Source organism: Colossoma macropomum, unplaced genomic scaffold (genome assembly GCF_904425465.1).
Source record: "Colossoma macropomum unplaced genomic scaffold, Colossoma_macropomum, whole genome shotgun sequence".
Lineage (NCBI taxonomy): Eukaryota > Metazoa > Chordata > Actinopteri > Characiformes > Serrasalmidae > Colossoma > Colossoma macropomum.
The window spans coordinates 4,732,765-4,749,392 of NW_023494790.1; the positions used below are offsets into that span (position 1 = coordinate 4,732,765).

At 42.5% G+C, this 16,628-nt stretch overlaps 1 protein-coding gene across 1 annotated transcript; it reads left to right on the forward strand.

The window, feature by feature from the left end:
• Nucleotides 1-689: 689 nt before the first annotated feature.
• LOC118809032 (gastrula zinc finger protein XlCGF26.1-like) lies at nt 690-14,389 on the forward strand. The gene is made up of 4 exons (XM_036571963.1): nt 690-929; nt 2,616-3,517; nt 12,977-12,997; nt 13,089-14,389. The coding sequence occupies exons 2-4, from the start codon at nt 2,766-2,768 to the stop codon at nt 13,879-13,881; spliced, it is 1,566 nt and encodes a 521-aa protein (XP_036427856.1). The 5' UTR covers nt 690-929; nt 2,616-2,765; the 3' UTR covers nt 13,882-14,389.
• The last annotated feature ends 2,239 nt before the right edge of the window (nt 14,390-16,628 follow it).

Genomic DNA, 16,628 nt, shown 5'->3' on the forward strand with positions numbered 1-16,628 from the left:
GTGTAATTGTTAAAATAACTTATTGTTTTATTTGAAAATATAAATGAATTGTAACCCTAACATGTTTTTCAAGTGTAATGTATCTGTAAATGCTAGGGACACAAAAATAGACGTTTCCGTAGAATGACCCAGTTTCAACTACTTTAAATACACACCTGAAAAAAGGTGGTTCTTGTTGATTGATTAAGAATGCGATCTGCTGTAGATGGTTTCGTATAGAACCCTTTTGAAAAAGGTCCTCTACAGCACTAAAAATTGTCCTTATATCTAACAAGCTTGACATCGTAACAATAGAAGAACCCTTTTTTGTGTTCTGTGTGAAATGGTTCTCAGATTGATGGAGAATGTGTTCTATGTGGTTCTATACAGCACCAAAAAGGGTTCTGCTACTCTTACAAGCTCGACATTGTAACAATAGAACTCTTTGGTGCTTCTCATAAAGGTTCTATATAGAACCATACACATCCATCAGTGTGAAGAACCATTGCACCATGCAGAGAACCATTTTAGCATGCAAATGGTTCTATTAAAGAACTCACAGCTATAAACAGAACCATTCCCTTTACTAAAGAACCCTTGAAGAACCATCTACTTCCAGTTCCAGTGTGACGCTCCTGCAGCCCAGGTGGGGGCGCTGTTTCTGTAACTGTGGTTCTTTAACCTCAAAAAAGACAAAAGAGGAGAAGAAGATCGCAGCTGCTGTTTTGATCAGCACTTCAAAGCAAATCCTACGAAAGTTCCTGTCATTTTTTTCTCCTGGTTCTCCTCTTCCAGCGTTACCCGGATGTTTCCGTGTTCGTGCTGCCTTACCGGCTGTTTCAGAACCGGAACCGGAGAAGCTGCTACAGACAAACCCATCCGAGCTTCCATAGAGCTGCAGTCTGGAGAAGCAGGAGCTGCTGAAGGTGAGGATCTGATACAGGAGGCCGGTATGTTCATAATCCTACATCATAATCTGTATTAAGCCTTATTTAAATGTATATTAAAAATAATAGAACCCATTAAAAGTTTCTGCTGGTTCCTGCTGGTGTCCAGTAGTCTTTATTGGTGTTCTGTGTTCTCCTGATGGGTTGGTATCACAGTGTAAAGGACTCCAATGGTTTAACATGTGCTCTGAGTCTAGACGCATTTGATGGTTTCCTAATGGGATCTAAAGGTGTTCTACAGGATAAAATGATTACTTCTAATGGTCACCATTAAGCCAATTCCCATTAGAAAGCAAGACAATCAGGTTTTAATCCTATTGATTCTAATGGTCAGAGTACATTTGTTCAATGGACTCTTAGTTGAAATCCATCAGTTGTAAGATTCATGCTGGAGCCTGTTTTTATGTTCAATTTTAACTTATTATTATTATTATTATTATTATTATTCTCCTCTGAAATTGGTCGGCACTGTTCCTCTTACAGCTTGCATGCTAGAACCACCAAATCTGAGTGACTGTAGAGCCTAAACCTGAGAGTTATGCTGGTCCTTTTGGTGGTTTTTGCTCCACATTATTCAGACAGGATATTATTTCAGAGACTCCTGTAGTGACTCTGGTTCTCTGGTGCTCTGCAGATAAAAGCAGATTTTCCCAGTTCAGCTCAAACTCTACCTGACAGGTGATCAATCACTACAGCGAGTCTGATAATCTCTCTTATTTGTAGAGATCAGAGCTGAGATATAGGCTGGCATACACCCAGAGAGAGATTTATAAATAATAAAATAAAATGCAGGCTGGAACTGAACTGTGCAGGATCAGGGCTGGACATCACTGCTATCTGTGTAAAGGACTTTGGTGCAACATCAGTTGTTTTAAGTGTGCAAGAAGAAAATATTAGTTATTTAGTTATGTAATTACTTATTGGGCTTAGTCTTTGTGAAACTACTTCATAAATTACAAAGTGATTTATTTATGGATGTTTTTTTAATATACATTTATAAAGACTATAATTTTGCAGTTTATTGTATTACTATTATTTATTATTGTTATTATTATTATTATTATTATTATTATATAATGATTGTATTTATCATGTATTATTAATTTATTGTTATTTATTTGTAACTAATTCATTATTTTTTAATTAGAAATAAAGTAAACATACAGGAAATGTTCCCAGCACACTGTTAGAAATAAAGGTTCTGTGCTGGTACTTTATTCGTTCATCAAGGTACAAACAATGCAAATGTTCCCTCAGTGGTACAACAGTGGTTTTAAGGTCTGATTGTGAACCTTAAATAAGTTTTTCCAGGTGAAAAGTTCGTATTTGTACCTTTTCATAACCGAATGTTTTAAAACAGAACAGTAAAATAAAAGCCTGGAGACGAGACGGGGTGTGTGGAGTCAGTACAGCTTAGAACATATCATTTCAGTGGATTATGGTTCAGTTATGTTCCCTGACTAAAGGTCCTGAGATGGACCCTTAAGGGTTCCACCCCAGTGACAGTTTACTACCTTTATTGTTGAGAGTGTAGCGACTGACAACAACAGGATTATATTTGTGTTTATTTTCTATCCTAAATCATTTTTTTGTTCTGAACTCTACTAAACATTTGCCACACACCCCAATATTACATCATTCTGTGGCTGACATGCACATTGATATTTTGTATTGTTTTTCCTCTTTCAGGAATGACTGGGCTCCTGTTCTGAGTCTTCTCCTGCTCCTAGTGTCAGTTTGCCCTCAAACCTTTTACTGACCTCCTCAAACTCCTCAAAAAGGGGCACAGAGAGGAAAAACCTCACGCTGCTGAAGTCCGGAGAGGCCAAACGTGAGAACATGGAGTCCAGAGGAAGCTCCGTCACCCCGGAAACGTCCCCTGACAGTCCTCCTGCCGAAACACATCGCAGTAAAATGCAAAGAAGTCCCGTAAAGAAGAGAACTCACCACTGCTCAGAGTGCGGAAAGAGTTTTATTCAGCGCTGCCACCTGCAGCAGCACCAGCGCATTCACACCGGAGAGAAGCCGTATCAGTGCTTGGAGTGCGGGAGGAGCTTTATTCAGCTGGTCAGTCTCCAGAGACACCAGCGCACTCACACGGAGGATAAACCGCATCAGTGCTCGGTCTGCGGGAAGAGCTTTACTCTACAGAGTCAACTCCAACTTCACCAGCGCGTTCACACCGGAGAGAAACCGTATTACTGCTCCGAATGTGGGCGGAGCTTTAACACTCAGAACAGTCTCCATCGACACCAGAGAATCCACACCGGAGAAAAGCCATATCAGTGCTCAGAGTGTGGGCGGAGCTTCAGAAACAGAGGAACCCTCCAGTCACACCAGCGCACTCACACTGGAGAGAAGCCGTATCAGTGCTCGGAGTGCGGGAGGAGCTTCATTCAGAAGAGCATCCTCAAAACACACCGCCGCACTCACACCGGAGAGAAGCCGTACGACTGCTCGGAGTGCGGGATTAGCTTCGGTGACAGGAGTACCCTCCAGAGACACCAGCAGATCCACACAGGAGAGAAACCGTATTACTGCGCAGAGTGTGGGTGGAGCTTCAGACATCTGACTTCTTTAAAGAAACACAAGTGCATCAAGATCACGCGTGGAGTTTCTCAAAGCAGCGGCTGTGAAGTTTTTTTCTTCTAGGTGAACCGTAACCTGTATTTGTGAGGACAGTTAGTATAATTGAAAGAAAAGCTCTCCTGTAGGAGTTATACATCTGTATGATTGTGTGAGTATGTCTCTGGTCTGCAGGACCACACTCTTAAAAAGATGCTTGCATGGTTTAAAGGGTTCTTCACATGTAGAATACACCTATCAGGCATAACATTATGACCACCTCCTTGTTTCTCCATTTTATCAGCTCCGCTTACTATATAGGTGCACTTTGTAGTTCTACAGTTACAGACTGTAGTCCATCTGTTTCTCTGCATACTTTGTTAGCCCCCATGGACCCTCACAGAGCAGGTACTATTTGGGTGGTGAATCATTCTCAGCGCTGCAGTAACACTGATGTGGTGGTGGTGTGTTAGTTTGTGTTGTGCTGCTACGAGTGGATCAGACACAGCAGTGCTGCTGGAGGTTTTAAACACTGTGTCCACTGACTGTCCACTCTATTAGACACTCCTACCTTGTCAGTCCACCTTGTAGATGTAAGGTCAGAGACGATAGCTCATCTGCTGCTGCACAGTTTGTGTTGGTCATCCTCTAGTCCTTCATCAGTGGTCACAGGACGCTGTTGGCTGGATATTTTTGGTTGGTGGACTATTCTCAGTCCAGCAGTGACACTGAGGTGTTTAAAAACTCCAGCAGCACTGCTGTGTCTGATCCACTCGCAGCAGCGCAACACACACTAACATACCACCGCCACATCAGTGTTACTGCAGGGCTCAGAATGATCCACCACCCAAATAGTACCTGCTCTGTGAGGGTCCATGGGGGTCCTGACCACTGAAGAACAGGGTAAAAGGGGGCTAACAAAGTATGCAGAGAAACAGATGGACTACAGTCTGTAACTGTAGAACTACAAAGTCCACCTATATAGTAAGTGGAGCTGATAAAATGGACAACGAGTGTAGAAACAAGGAGGTGGTCATAATGTTATGCCTGATCTGTGTATGTTGTCTATGATTCTATATAGAACCTTTTTGAAAAGAGTTCTTTATAGCACCAAAAAGGGTTCTTCTATTGTTGCACGCTTGACCTCATAACAATAGCAGAACCCTTTTTGGTGCTATATAGAACCATTTTTAAAAATCTTGTATACAGAACCATCCACAGCACATTCTCCATCAATCTGAAGAACCTTTCCATGATGCAAAGAACACCTTTAAATCATGCAAATGGTTCTTTGAGTTTTCATGGTTCTATATAGGACCATTTTCTGTACTAAAGAACCCTTGAAGAGCCATCTTTTTAAGCATGTGTTTCTGATGAATAGGGCCAGACAAGGTTTTTGTTTTACAGTGCTGCTATTTAGGTTTTTGTGTGATTCTTTTTTCTTATTGCCACATTTTTTTCAGTTTTTAATAATAAGAGGACAATTTTATGGTCACATGTTGGTGCTGAACAGACAAGATACAACAGCCTTTATTGTTAATAACATATTTTGAGAATGAAATAAACTCACACACCAATGGCATCATGCTGTAACTGTAATCTGACAGTGACTGCGTGTTGAGTGCTGTCGCCGCAGGCACAATCAGTAGCCAAAAAAATATCTCCAAACGATTGGTGCCGTGCAGCAGCTCTAAGCCAAGCAGAAAGCTTTGCCACATTTGTGTTAACATTAAATGGTTACTAGACTTTGGCTTCTTTCACATGTGTGCAGTAGACGGACGACAGCAAACCAGATATTCCACTGTTTTCAGTAGTGGCGACTAAACATTCTGCCACCGCCTGAGGCAGCGTTCCACACACCACAGCGGTGAGCAGATCGATCCATTAGGAGTTCAGTTTTTCCCGTTTTTGCTGTCGACCGCGGCGGTGGAATAAACCGTATGTTGTGTTTTTTGGGAGCAAACATCTCATTGAATTCCAGATGAACTCAGTATTGTACAACACAAAATAAGAGTACAGATCATCTTCCTGCCTTTCTTCACTTTAAATAAACAATCTACACTGAAAAAGCTTTTCTAATAATGAAGCAATAAATCACTCAAGGCTGTGCGTTACTGTGATTTTACATGGGGAAGTTGTTCACAGGCAAAACCTCCTTCCCCATGGTAAAATCACTGTAACGCGCAGCCTCCAGTGGCTCATTGCTTTTATAAAACGGTGACCAATGTAAATACTGGCTCCTGCACCACAACAGTGCTTAAGTATAGTTAACAAACAGTCATTTGGGACACAGCCACATCCAGACTGGACACAATGCACTGTTTGGCTGTATTAGATAGAATTTCTAAACTTACACAGCGCACTATTTAGGGAGTACAGAGCCGTTTGAGACTCAGCCTGGGTTAGCTCAGGGCTAGGTCGTTACCGTGTTAGCTCAGGGTTAGGTGGTTACTGCGTTAGCTCGGGGTTAGGTGGTTACCGCGTTAGCTCGGGGTTAGGTCGTTACCGCGTTAGCTCAGGGTTAGGTCGTCACCGCGTTAGCTCGGGGTTAGGTCGTTACCGCGTTAGCTCGGGGTTAGGTGGTTACCGCGTTAGCTCGGGGCTAGGTCGTTACCGCGTTAGCTCAGGGCTAGGTTCAGGTTTACCGCGTTAGCTCGGGGCTGGGTGGTTACCTCGTTAGTTCAGGGCTGGGCCGTTACCGCGTTAGCTCGGGGCTAGGTGGTTACCTCGTTAGCTCAGGGCTGGGCCGTTACCGCGTTAGCTCAGGGCTAGGTGGTTACTGCGTTAGTTCAGGGCCGGGCCGTTACCGCGTTAGCTCAGGGCTAGGTGGTTACCTCGTTAGCTCAGGGCTGGGCCGTTACCGCGTTAGCTCAGGGCTAAGTCGTTACCGCGTTAGTTCAGGCCTGGGTCGGTGCCGCGTTAGCTCAGGGCTAGGTTTTTACCGTGTATTTTCCCATCGCTGGCTGAGTTGTGGTTGCTGATGCGAATGATTCTCAGTTGAAAACAGGTGTGATTTAATCAATCAATCAACCTTTATTTGGGCTCTGAAGTACATTGAGGGTGACCTTTATTAATAGTGTAGCCAAGCAGTTTAAACAGGGATTGAAAATGTTCAAACTGAATTTAGAACAAATCAAGACTAACAACAAAATGAGCAAAGAAAATTTATATTAAAGAAATAAAATATACAAAAACTCAAATAGGAAATAGATGTAGAAAAGCAACAAAATATATGGGAAAAAAATAAAAAAGTAAATAAAAACAACTAAAATAAGAAAAAGTAAAAATCTTAGGAATAAAATTATTCAATAAAATAGTAAAATAGAACAGTAAAAGATAAGTGAAGGCTGAGTGGAGGAGGTTAGAGACGAGAGGTTTATAATGGTGGAGTGACTCCAGTGAGCCGAGCTCTAGAGTTTCTGTAGTGGATTCCAGTTCACTGGAGCGAAAAGCAGATCTTCCAGTTCAGTAAAAAGTCTCTGAAGCTGACAGGAGATCAGCCACTAGAGCGAGTCTGATAAACGCTGATATATACAGACAGTATAGATCTGATATAAGGTGGCGTCTGGCCAGAGAACGCCCACTAAATAAAAACAGACCAATAACCCAGCTGAGAAAAAACATAGAACCCATTAAAAGTTCCTGCTGGTTCCTGGTGGATTCTGTAGAGATGATGGTGGACCTCAGGCGCAGCCCCCATCTCCACACCGCTCCCAACATCAGCAGCTCTGTGGTTTCCACTGTGAAGAACCAGGAGTCGCCATGACTACAACACAAATATAGACATTTTATTTACTATCCAAAACCACCAGTGAACCTACACGAGTCCTCTGAGTTTATACGGGTGTTGATGATGGAAAATAGTGGAAAATCTGAAATAGTAAGTTTTCTTTGGGGACTATTTTGCCTCACAGCACTCTGCATGTTTGTATCCCTCCCCCGTGAATGGATAGGTTCTCAAAACTATCATAAACAGTGTCTCAGTCATCAGGCAGTGAATTCATAATCATTTCATGTAGGAACTTTATGTGAGGGAGCTTTTAGAGGGGGACGTCTGGTTCCTATCACCACCACTGTGAACAATTCTGACCCAGTAAGTTTCTACAACGGACTGTTTCACACCAAACCTACGACGGCGTTTTAGGGCCACTCTTAATAAAAATAAAAATAGCAGACTTCGAGAATAAAGTCGTAATATTTCAAGAAAAAGGCCGTAATAATTCGATAAAAAAGTCGTAATAATTCGAGAGAAAAAAGTCGTAATATTTTTTCAGAATAAAGTTGTAATATTTGGAGGATAAAGTGGGCTAACTGTAGGCGGGCTAACTGTTGGGGGGCTGCCATACCGTGTTGGGGTCTCGGTCGCTGTACTGACTGAGCTCCACTCACTCCTGTCTCTCTGTGGATCATTTTGATCTTCATTCTCACTGTCTGTGAAACTTCATGCCCTCTTTGAATGGGTGGAGATGTAGCCCCCGATAGCCGTGTAGACGACCCTGCCTGAGATTCTCCTTCAGCAACACAGACAGACAGTTTCCTCCGAGTCCGTCTGGCTCTTTATTCTAGATAAACACAGTTTCCTCCGAGTCCGTCTGGCTCTTTATTCTAGATAAACACGGTTTCCTGCTCAGCCGTTTCAGCCGGGTCTTATCCTAATAACAGGCTGGTGCTGATGTGCAGGAGAGACAGGGAGACTGAGTGTTTCTTTATGGGTGAATCGATATGAAAGTAGAACTCCACCAACTCACCGCCCCTCACTTAACACGAGGAGGCGCTGCCTTATTAATATTGCGACCTTTCCTGGTATTAATGCCACTTAAATGTCGTAATTCTACAACTTTTTTTCTCGAAATATTACGACTTTTTTTTTTCGAAATAGCACGACTTTATTCTCGAAATATTACGACTTTTTTCTCGAAGTCTACTATTTATATTTTTATTAAGAGTAGCCCTAAAACGCCGTTGTACAAACCACTCTGAATTCTGCAGGAAAAATTCGGTGGACTTCCCCTTTAACAGCTCATTTAGACCCTGTGATCGCTTGGTTCTAGTGTGACGCCCTTGTAGTCCAGGTGGGGGCGCTGTCACTGTGGTTCTCCAGCCTCTGAAAACAGCGGAGAAGAAGAAGAAGAAGATTCGCCCATATAATCTCTCAAACTGCTGTTTTGTCCAGATTAAACGCCTCTACCTGAGATCCTCTCCGGAGGAGAACACCCTGCAGGAGAACCCGGAGCTGCTGAAGGTGAGGAGCTCTTCCACACTGAGACACTGAGTGTGGGAGACGGTGGAGCGATGATGGTCTGTTTCTGAGCTGCGACACTGTGAACGTGGCAGAACTTCATCTGTGCATGATGAGGTTCTACATCAGCAGGTCTTGGGGCTGGAACCAGAAGAAGTGTGAGTCAAAAAGACACACCAGACGCTCAGCTCAGAGTGTCGAGGCTCTCAAGAACCAAACCTTCTCCTGTTTGTGAGGTTCTGAAAACCAGGATCAGAGCCTTTATTGGTCACCACCAGATGTTCTGATGGTGGTGTCAACATACAATTAAACCCAGTAAGATAAATGGAGAAAAAGATCTACTGTATATGAACATAAACGGACAGTACAGTCTGCATGTGCAATGAGACACAGATACAACCTAGAACAGGAGTACCGAAAAAAGAACATTAGAACCATTAGGATTAAAACCTGATGGTTTTGCTTTCTAACGTGAATTGGCTTAATGGTTTACAATTAGAGAGTTAGAGACCACAGGTTTCCTGTACACTCTTGAAAAAAATGTTCTTCAAGGGATCTTCAGTAAAGACATTGGTTCTGTATGGAACCATGAACACGCAAAAACAATTTGCATGCTTAAATGATTCTTGCATGGTGAGATGTTCTTCAGACTGATGGAGACGCATATGGTTGCATATGGTTCTGTATAGCAACAGAAGGGTTCTTACAAGGGTTGTTACAAGATTGACATAACAATAGCAGAACCCTTTCTGGTGCTATAAAGAACCCTTTTCAAAAGAGTTCGATGTAGAACCATATTCTCATATAAATACATTATCCATAAATCTGGACAATTTCGGCATTAGGAGAAATATTTAAGCTTGCAAATTGTTCCTGGAGTGTTCATGGTTCTATATAGAAGAACTATATTGAAGAACTGTCTTTTTTGTGAGTGTAGAGCCAATAATCACTCCATATCTAACAGAGAGAACCCCCAAGAAAAATGTACCTGTCGTTCTTCAGCCCTGCCTGTGTTTATGATTGTGTAGAAAACTGTCGATTTTCTTAATTTAATATTGATTTATTATTGTTTTTATATTTGTATTCAAATATAAACAGCGTTCCTGCTCTGTTTGTTATTTAAGCAGTAGAACACTTGAGGTTGTGTGTTATCGTGAAATAACATCACAACTGTGATTTGGTCGCCGTAGATCATCACAGCCGTGATGTTATTGGCGATAACACACTCCTCGAGTGTTCTATTGCTTTTGTACAACAGTTAAATAACTAAAGTAATAAATTAATAAACTGGGTCGTGAACGCGGCGTTTAATATGTTTTAATGTTCGCAGTTCCTTCACCAAATTATAGTTCCTTAACAAGCAGCTTGAGCTACGTCAGAGTAACGAACTCCGCCCACTCGCTGCACAGCCGGCAGTTCGTTCTCCAGCTCCACACACTAAATTCCCAAACTGTCATCACCACTGAGCAGCTTTTCAGTCGGCAGCTGTGACAGAAGAACAGCTAAACAACCTGGGTACTTTACATCTGACTTTACATCTACAAGGTGGACTGACAAGGTAGGAGTGTCTAATAGAGTGGACAGTGAGTGGACACAGTGTTTAAAAACTGCTGTGTCTGATCCACTCAGACCAGCGCAACACACACTAACACACCACCACCACGTCAGTGTTACTGCAGTGCTGAGAATGATCCACCACCCAAATAGTACCTGCTCTGTGAGGGTCCATGGGGGTCCTGACCACTGAAGAACAGAGTAAAAGGGGGCTAACAAAGTATGCAGAGAAACAGATGGACTACAGTCTGTAACTGTAGAACTACAAAGTGCACCTATATAGTAAGTGGAGCTGAGAAAATGGAGAAACAAGGAGGTGGTCATAATGTTATGCCTGATTGGTGTACAGTGAACACTGCAGTGACAATCATTGGGCCTCGTTCTCCAACCGTTCTTAAGGCGAAATTTCTTCTTAAACTCACTTACGCAGTTATGAAGATTCTGACTCACCAGTGTTCTCTTATGTGGGATTTGTTCTTAGGTAAGAACTGAATCTACACACACTCAAGAGCACAAAGATGAGAACGGTTCTGCACTTTAAGAACACGTCATGAATCTGGCTTAGACTTTTTCTTAGAACGTTTCTCAAGAACACACTTAGGAACAAACTTGGAAGACATTGCAGAATGAGGACCAATGTTCTTCAAAAAACAAACATATGTAGTTTGGTCAGGTCCTTTTTTCTCACTTTCCTTTAACGTTCTCCTTCCTTTTGCAAGTGGATTATCTCATCTGGTCTCCTCAGAAACGTCTCCTTTAGATGTTTTAGAAAGATGCGTGAGGTGGTTGTTAGCGTGAATGCTGGTGTCTGTTTGAAGGGGAATGTAATGTCAGTGACTCCTTTAGGAGCAGCTTTGTTGGAGGACCCAGTCTGTAAGTGGTTGGTTTTAGGATAGGAAGGGTAGAACAGGTAAAGTGGCAGCAGGAGCACAAAAGCAGTGGAAATATTAATATTTAATATTTGATGTCATATTTAGTGTTGTAGGCTTCTGTGTAATTTTCTGATCATTTCTGCTTTTTCCTGACACTGAAAATGAACACCTTGCACTTAATGTGTATTTTGACTGAAAATGAGAGATACTGAGTGGGAGATAAAGAATAATCTAACATAATTCTAACATTTTAAGTAAGGGGTGTCAAACCCTAACCACTAAAAGGGCCATATTAAAAAATCTCAACAAATCTGTGGGCCTATTTGTAATTAATGCTGTGCTGTAACCTGAACTGGCCACTGTTTATTCGAAATGTGCAAAAACTTCAACAGTAAAATAGACACTTGTAGTAAACCTTGAAATATTACATGAGTAGTTGAAACATTCTAAATGTAAATGTCCCCAGAAGCTCAGTCTTTTAAAACCACATATCTCCTTGAACTAAACACCTGCCATCCTTTCTTTGCTGCAAGTTCATTAATACCTGGGCTCAGTTTCTGAGCTGCTGAGCTGACGTTAAGTGTTTATATTGCATGAACTGCCGTTGAAATGCAGCGAGTGTGTTTGGTGATGTGACTGGTGTGGAATTGTGTAGAATTGAGGTGTAACCACTGTCCCATAGACTGTTGTTGGGGAAGGAGAGTCGGAGCATGTTCCGTTGCAGTGCATGCTGGAAACTGCAGTGCAGCAAATTGTGAAACAAGCTTATATTAATAGAAAATGAAAATACGTTTGGGGGCCAGATAGGAATGCGTCGTGGGCCTCATCTGGCCTTGTGTTTGACACATGGGCTTTCAGTTTAAAAAGCAATGGTAGGCTGCTCAAAGCGACCAGTTTTTGTCTCACTGCAATGATAATACAGCGTTCACTTAAACAGAGCAGCTCCTGTAGATTTAGAATATAAAAGATACAAACTCTGCTCTAAAACAAGCACACATGGGTCTCTATCGCACTCAAATTCCAGTGCGTTTTTTATTATTATTTTATTTATTAACAGTTACATAAAATTATTAACAGTGAAGTCAGGGGGTGCTGCAGCCCCCTCAGCACCCCCATTTCTTACGTTCCTGCTGAGAACTGATTAATTAGATTTTATGGTTTGTTTTGGCTCTGGAAGTTGCCGAACATCGGTCTCGAAACATACGCAAACACTTTGAGTTGCGCAGACGAGGTTTCACACGTAGTTGTGTTCAAAAATGTGTCAACGCATTTCATAACGCAACGCAAACACAAGCTGCATTCTGAGCGTTACAGCAGGGGGCGCTATAACAGCCAGGCCTGCCCAAGTGGTCACGTGTTTCTCAACTGTTATAGCAGACGATCAGTTGAGTCTCGCACAAAGATGACTTACATAAACATAAACATATGATAGGTTATGACCTTTCCATTCCAGCAGGAGAGAAAAAGGTACAGCAGCTCACTCTCCTCTACTGTCCATGTTTAGCTGTTAAGGCTGTTGGAATAACAGTAGATCCTCTCTGATTTGTCCTCTAGCGCCCCCTTCAGTACTGAGTGTTTTCACGCATGGGGAGTTTGTACAGAAGGGCCGAGTGTTTCCAGTGTGTTGGCAGAGCGCTGTCATCGCATACTTGCGTTGAGTTTGTTTCTGGCCTCAGGTACTGCTCTCAATTTTGTCATCATTTTTCTGCGTTTCACATTAAGATTTGAATTTTTTTCTTCTTTTTCTCTTCCAGAAATGAACAGCGTCCTCTTCCCGACCTTCTCCTGCTCCTGCACAGTTTACGTTCATCACTAAGAAGAAAACTTCACACTGCTGAAATGCGGAGAGATTAAATGTGAGAATATGGAAGTTGGAAGAAGCTCCAGCACTGAGGAAGCGTCTCCTGATACTGTCCACACTAGCGCCCCGAGAGCTCACCCCTGCTTAGAGTGCGGGAAGAGTTTTACTCGACTGAGTTATCTCCGAATACACCAGCGCATTCACACCGGAGAGAGACCGTATCAGTGTTCGGAGTGCGGGAAGAGCTTTCGTGACCGCGGTGATCTCAGGACGCACCTCCGGATTCACACCGGAGAGAAACCGTATCACTGCTCGGAGTGCGGGAAGAGATTCGCTCAGCTGGGTCACCTCCAAACACACCAGCGCATCCACACCGGAGAGAAACCGTACCACTGCCTGGAGTGCGGGAAGGGTTTTATCGTGCAGAGCAGTCTGCAGCTACACCAGCGCACTCACACCGGAGAGAAACCGTATCACTGTTTGGAGTGCGGAGAAAGTTTTAACCGACAGAGCCATCTCCAACGACACCAGCGCATCCACACCGGAGAGAAGCCGTTTGACTGCTCAGAGTGCGGGAAGGGCTTCAGAGACAGAGACACCCTCCAAAAACACCAGCGCATCCACACCGGAGAGAAGCCATATTACTGCTCCGTGTGTGGGCGGAGCTTTAACCAACAGAACCATCTTCGAATACACCACCGCATTCACACCGGAGAGAGACCGTATCAGTGCTCATTCTGTGAGAAGAGATTTAGTGACCGGAGCACCCTCCAAAAACACCAGCGCATCCACACCGGAGAGAAACCATATTTCTGCGCGGAGTGTGGGCGGAGCTTCAGACATTCAAAAACTTTAAAGACACACAAGTGCATTAAGAGCGAGTTCGACACTCATGAAGTGACCGTGTTAGAGGTGGTGATTTGATTATCATTGTTATTTTTAGGTTAATTGTAACCTGCGTTTAGGCGCAACCATCTAAGCGTTGGCCCTGTCATCAGGAGATCATCAGGAGGTCGCGAGTTCGATCCCCCGGTGATGCTACGGCCGTCCGTGGTCGGGAGTCCAGGAGAGTTGTCCTCGCTCTCTCTGTGTGGTCAGGATGGCCCCCAGTGTCCCCCCCATCGCTCAGTGCGGTGCTAGCCAGTGCAGGTTAGCTGATGTAATAGAACAGGTGGTTAGTGTTCTCCTCCAAGCGCATTCAGCTGTTCAATGACACTGTGTGAGCGGCAGTTTGAAAAGATGCGATGGAGCTTCACAGGTCTCCTAGAGCTGGGGCTATCGTGTGATTGGGGTAGTCAGAACTAGGAGTGGAACTGGAAATAACTAAATTGGGAAGAAAAAAAAATCAACTAAAAAAAAAAAGGTAACAATTTTGCAGTGTAAATATCTTTTGTGTGATTTGTACATCTGCATGACAATTGTGATTATACATTAACATTTATAGCATTTAGCAGGGGCGCTCACTCGGAGATACACACTTAAAATTTGGTTCTTCGAGGGTTTATTTCATATTTAAAGCATTCTTTTGCATGGTGACGTTCTTCAGGTTGATTGAGAATGTGTTTGGCTCTATATAGCACCAAAAAGGGTTCTGTAATAAGTTTGACATTATAACAGTAGCAGAACCATTTTTGGTACAGTATAGAATCATTATCAACACGTTCTCCATCAATCTGAAGAACCATCATTTTTCAGTGTGTAGGACCGATTAGAGTCTAAACTACCCTCTGGCTGAGGTACTGAGATAGAATACTGGTCCTGAAGACTCTTCTACCATGTCGAGGGGGCGCTGTAGGAGAATTAAGGGGCGTGTAAGCAGAGTTGACCACATACTAAAAGGTTTTGGATTGGTGCCCAGTGAGGAATCCTGGCTTATTCATCCTAATAAAAATGACTGTTTTTGAAGTAACTGGACAGGTATGGTGGCAAAGAACAGCCGATACTGAGTGTGTTTACATGCACTTAATCAGATCGTTAGTGGATGCTTTGTTCGCATGTTTGGGTTGAACAAAATGGCATTCCACACATCATAGCGGTTTGCAGCCGACGACGGCATAAACCCACACAGTCGTCGCCATGGTGACCACGGTGCCGGCAAAAATGGATGATTATCAGAGGAGAGCTTTATTAGTGTAGAGTGTGTATGTAAGGTGGTTCTGCACTCTTTTGTGTTGTGTAATACTGAGTTTGTCTGATATTCAACAACGAGATGTTTGGCATCCACAGTCATCTCATTTGTTCCACCGCTGTGGTCGACGGCAAAAGTTGGGAGCTCAGTAATGGGGTTATTCGGTGCATGAAAACTCTCACCCTGATTTCTTTTGTTTCTCGAGCATGTGTGAAACAGAGCAGCTTCCCGGAAACAGAGAGCAGCGTTTAGCTGAAACCGAATACATGTTCGACCAAATGAAGGATATAAATACTCTTCATATTCTAGATGATGTGTGTTCATATTTTTAAAGTTATACTGTGTTTAAAAAAAAAACGTCAGAAATCTGATTACTGCCTGACTCATGTAGACACAGAGTTTCCCCATTATCTGATTACCCAAGAGCATGAAAACACACTGAACCGGTTACTGACACAATCTGATTTTCTGCAGTTATCAGATGATTAAGTGTAAACACACTGAAACAGTTACAGACACAGTCTGATTTTCTGCAGGTATCAGATTACTAAAAGCATGTAAAGACACTCAGTGTGGACTATTTTATGTAATACTAGGTTTGCTAGGATGATTTACACAACGTTTTGCATCATAAAATATTTCAAGTAGGATTAATGAATGGTTTTTAATCTTGACTGTATACAAACACTAAACTAAATTATGAACTACATGCTGTATTATTTATATCATTATTCTCTCATGTACATAAGTGTTCATTAACCAGGCACAATTATTTATTATTCATAATTGACTTAATATACTTCTTTGTTGCTAATCGATAATTAAACTGGATTTCCTGTTATTATTTGCCTGCTATGTCTTGTTTTTATTGTAATACACTTAAAGATGATTCTTCAGAACTTCAGAAGGACGAAATATTAGGGCTACATGGCCCCCCAAACAGTGCTATGAAAACAAAAAGAAAAAACGGCAAGATGGCTGCAAAGAAGCCCACAAATGTGAGAATTTTCTCTGTTAAAAAATTACAATAATCACTGTATTATCTTAGTTTAATGCTGTTTCAGTGTAGTATGGTCCTTTTCTTCATAACAAGCATAAAGAGCACTAGTAGTGCTGATGTCTCGGTAGCTAGCTAAATTTCCCGTTCCACCTTAAATGGTGCAGCAGTTACATTCTGGAGCCTCAGGCATCAGAACTGCTGCTCTATTTAAGGTGGAACAAGAAAATTCGGACGAGAAGCTGGATGAATATCTGACCTCAGCTTCGTGTCACTGAAGAATTAGGGGTGGGTGATAATAAGTAACTTCCTCCCCCCCACAGCAGCTTTAACTCACCTGTCCGATTCAATGCCTCACCTTGAAACGGGTCTTTTTAAATCAGCAACTGGGAACAACGTGGGTACACAAACCTGATATATATACTTCCCTCAGGTACTGGAACTCTGAATGCTGCTTCCGGATTGAGAGAGGAAAGTATGGGTATGTAAATCTGGAACACCTGGTCAAAATTGGAGGTCATTACAAAATAAAAAAAAACAGTTCCT

Bases quoted from the DNA above. Each gene is read 5' to 3' on its own strand.
- LOC118809032 (XM_036571963.1), top strand. From the start codon at position 2,766: ATGGAGTCCAGAGGAAGCTCCGTCACCCCGGAAACGTCCCCTGACAGT. The intron at 3,518-12,976 runs GTGCATCAAGAT...ATCACTAAGAAG, and splicing joins ACTTCTTTAAAGAAACACAA to AAAACTTCACACTGCTGAAA. The intron at 12,998-13,088 runs GCGGAGAGATTA...TAGCGCCCCGAG, and splicing joins AAACTTCACACTGCTGAAAT to AGCTCACCCCTGCTTAGAGT.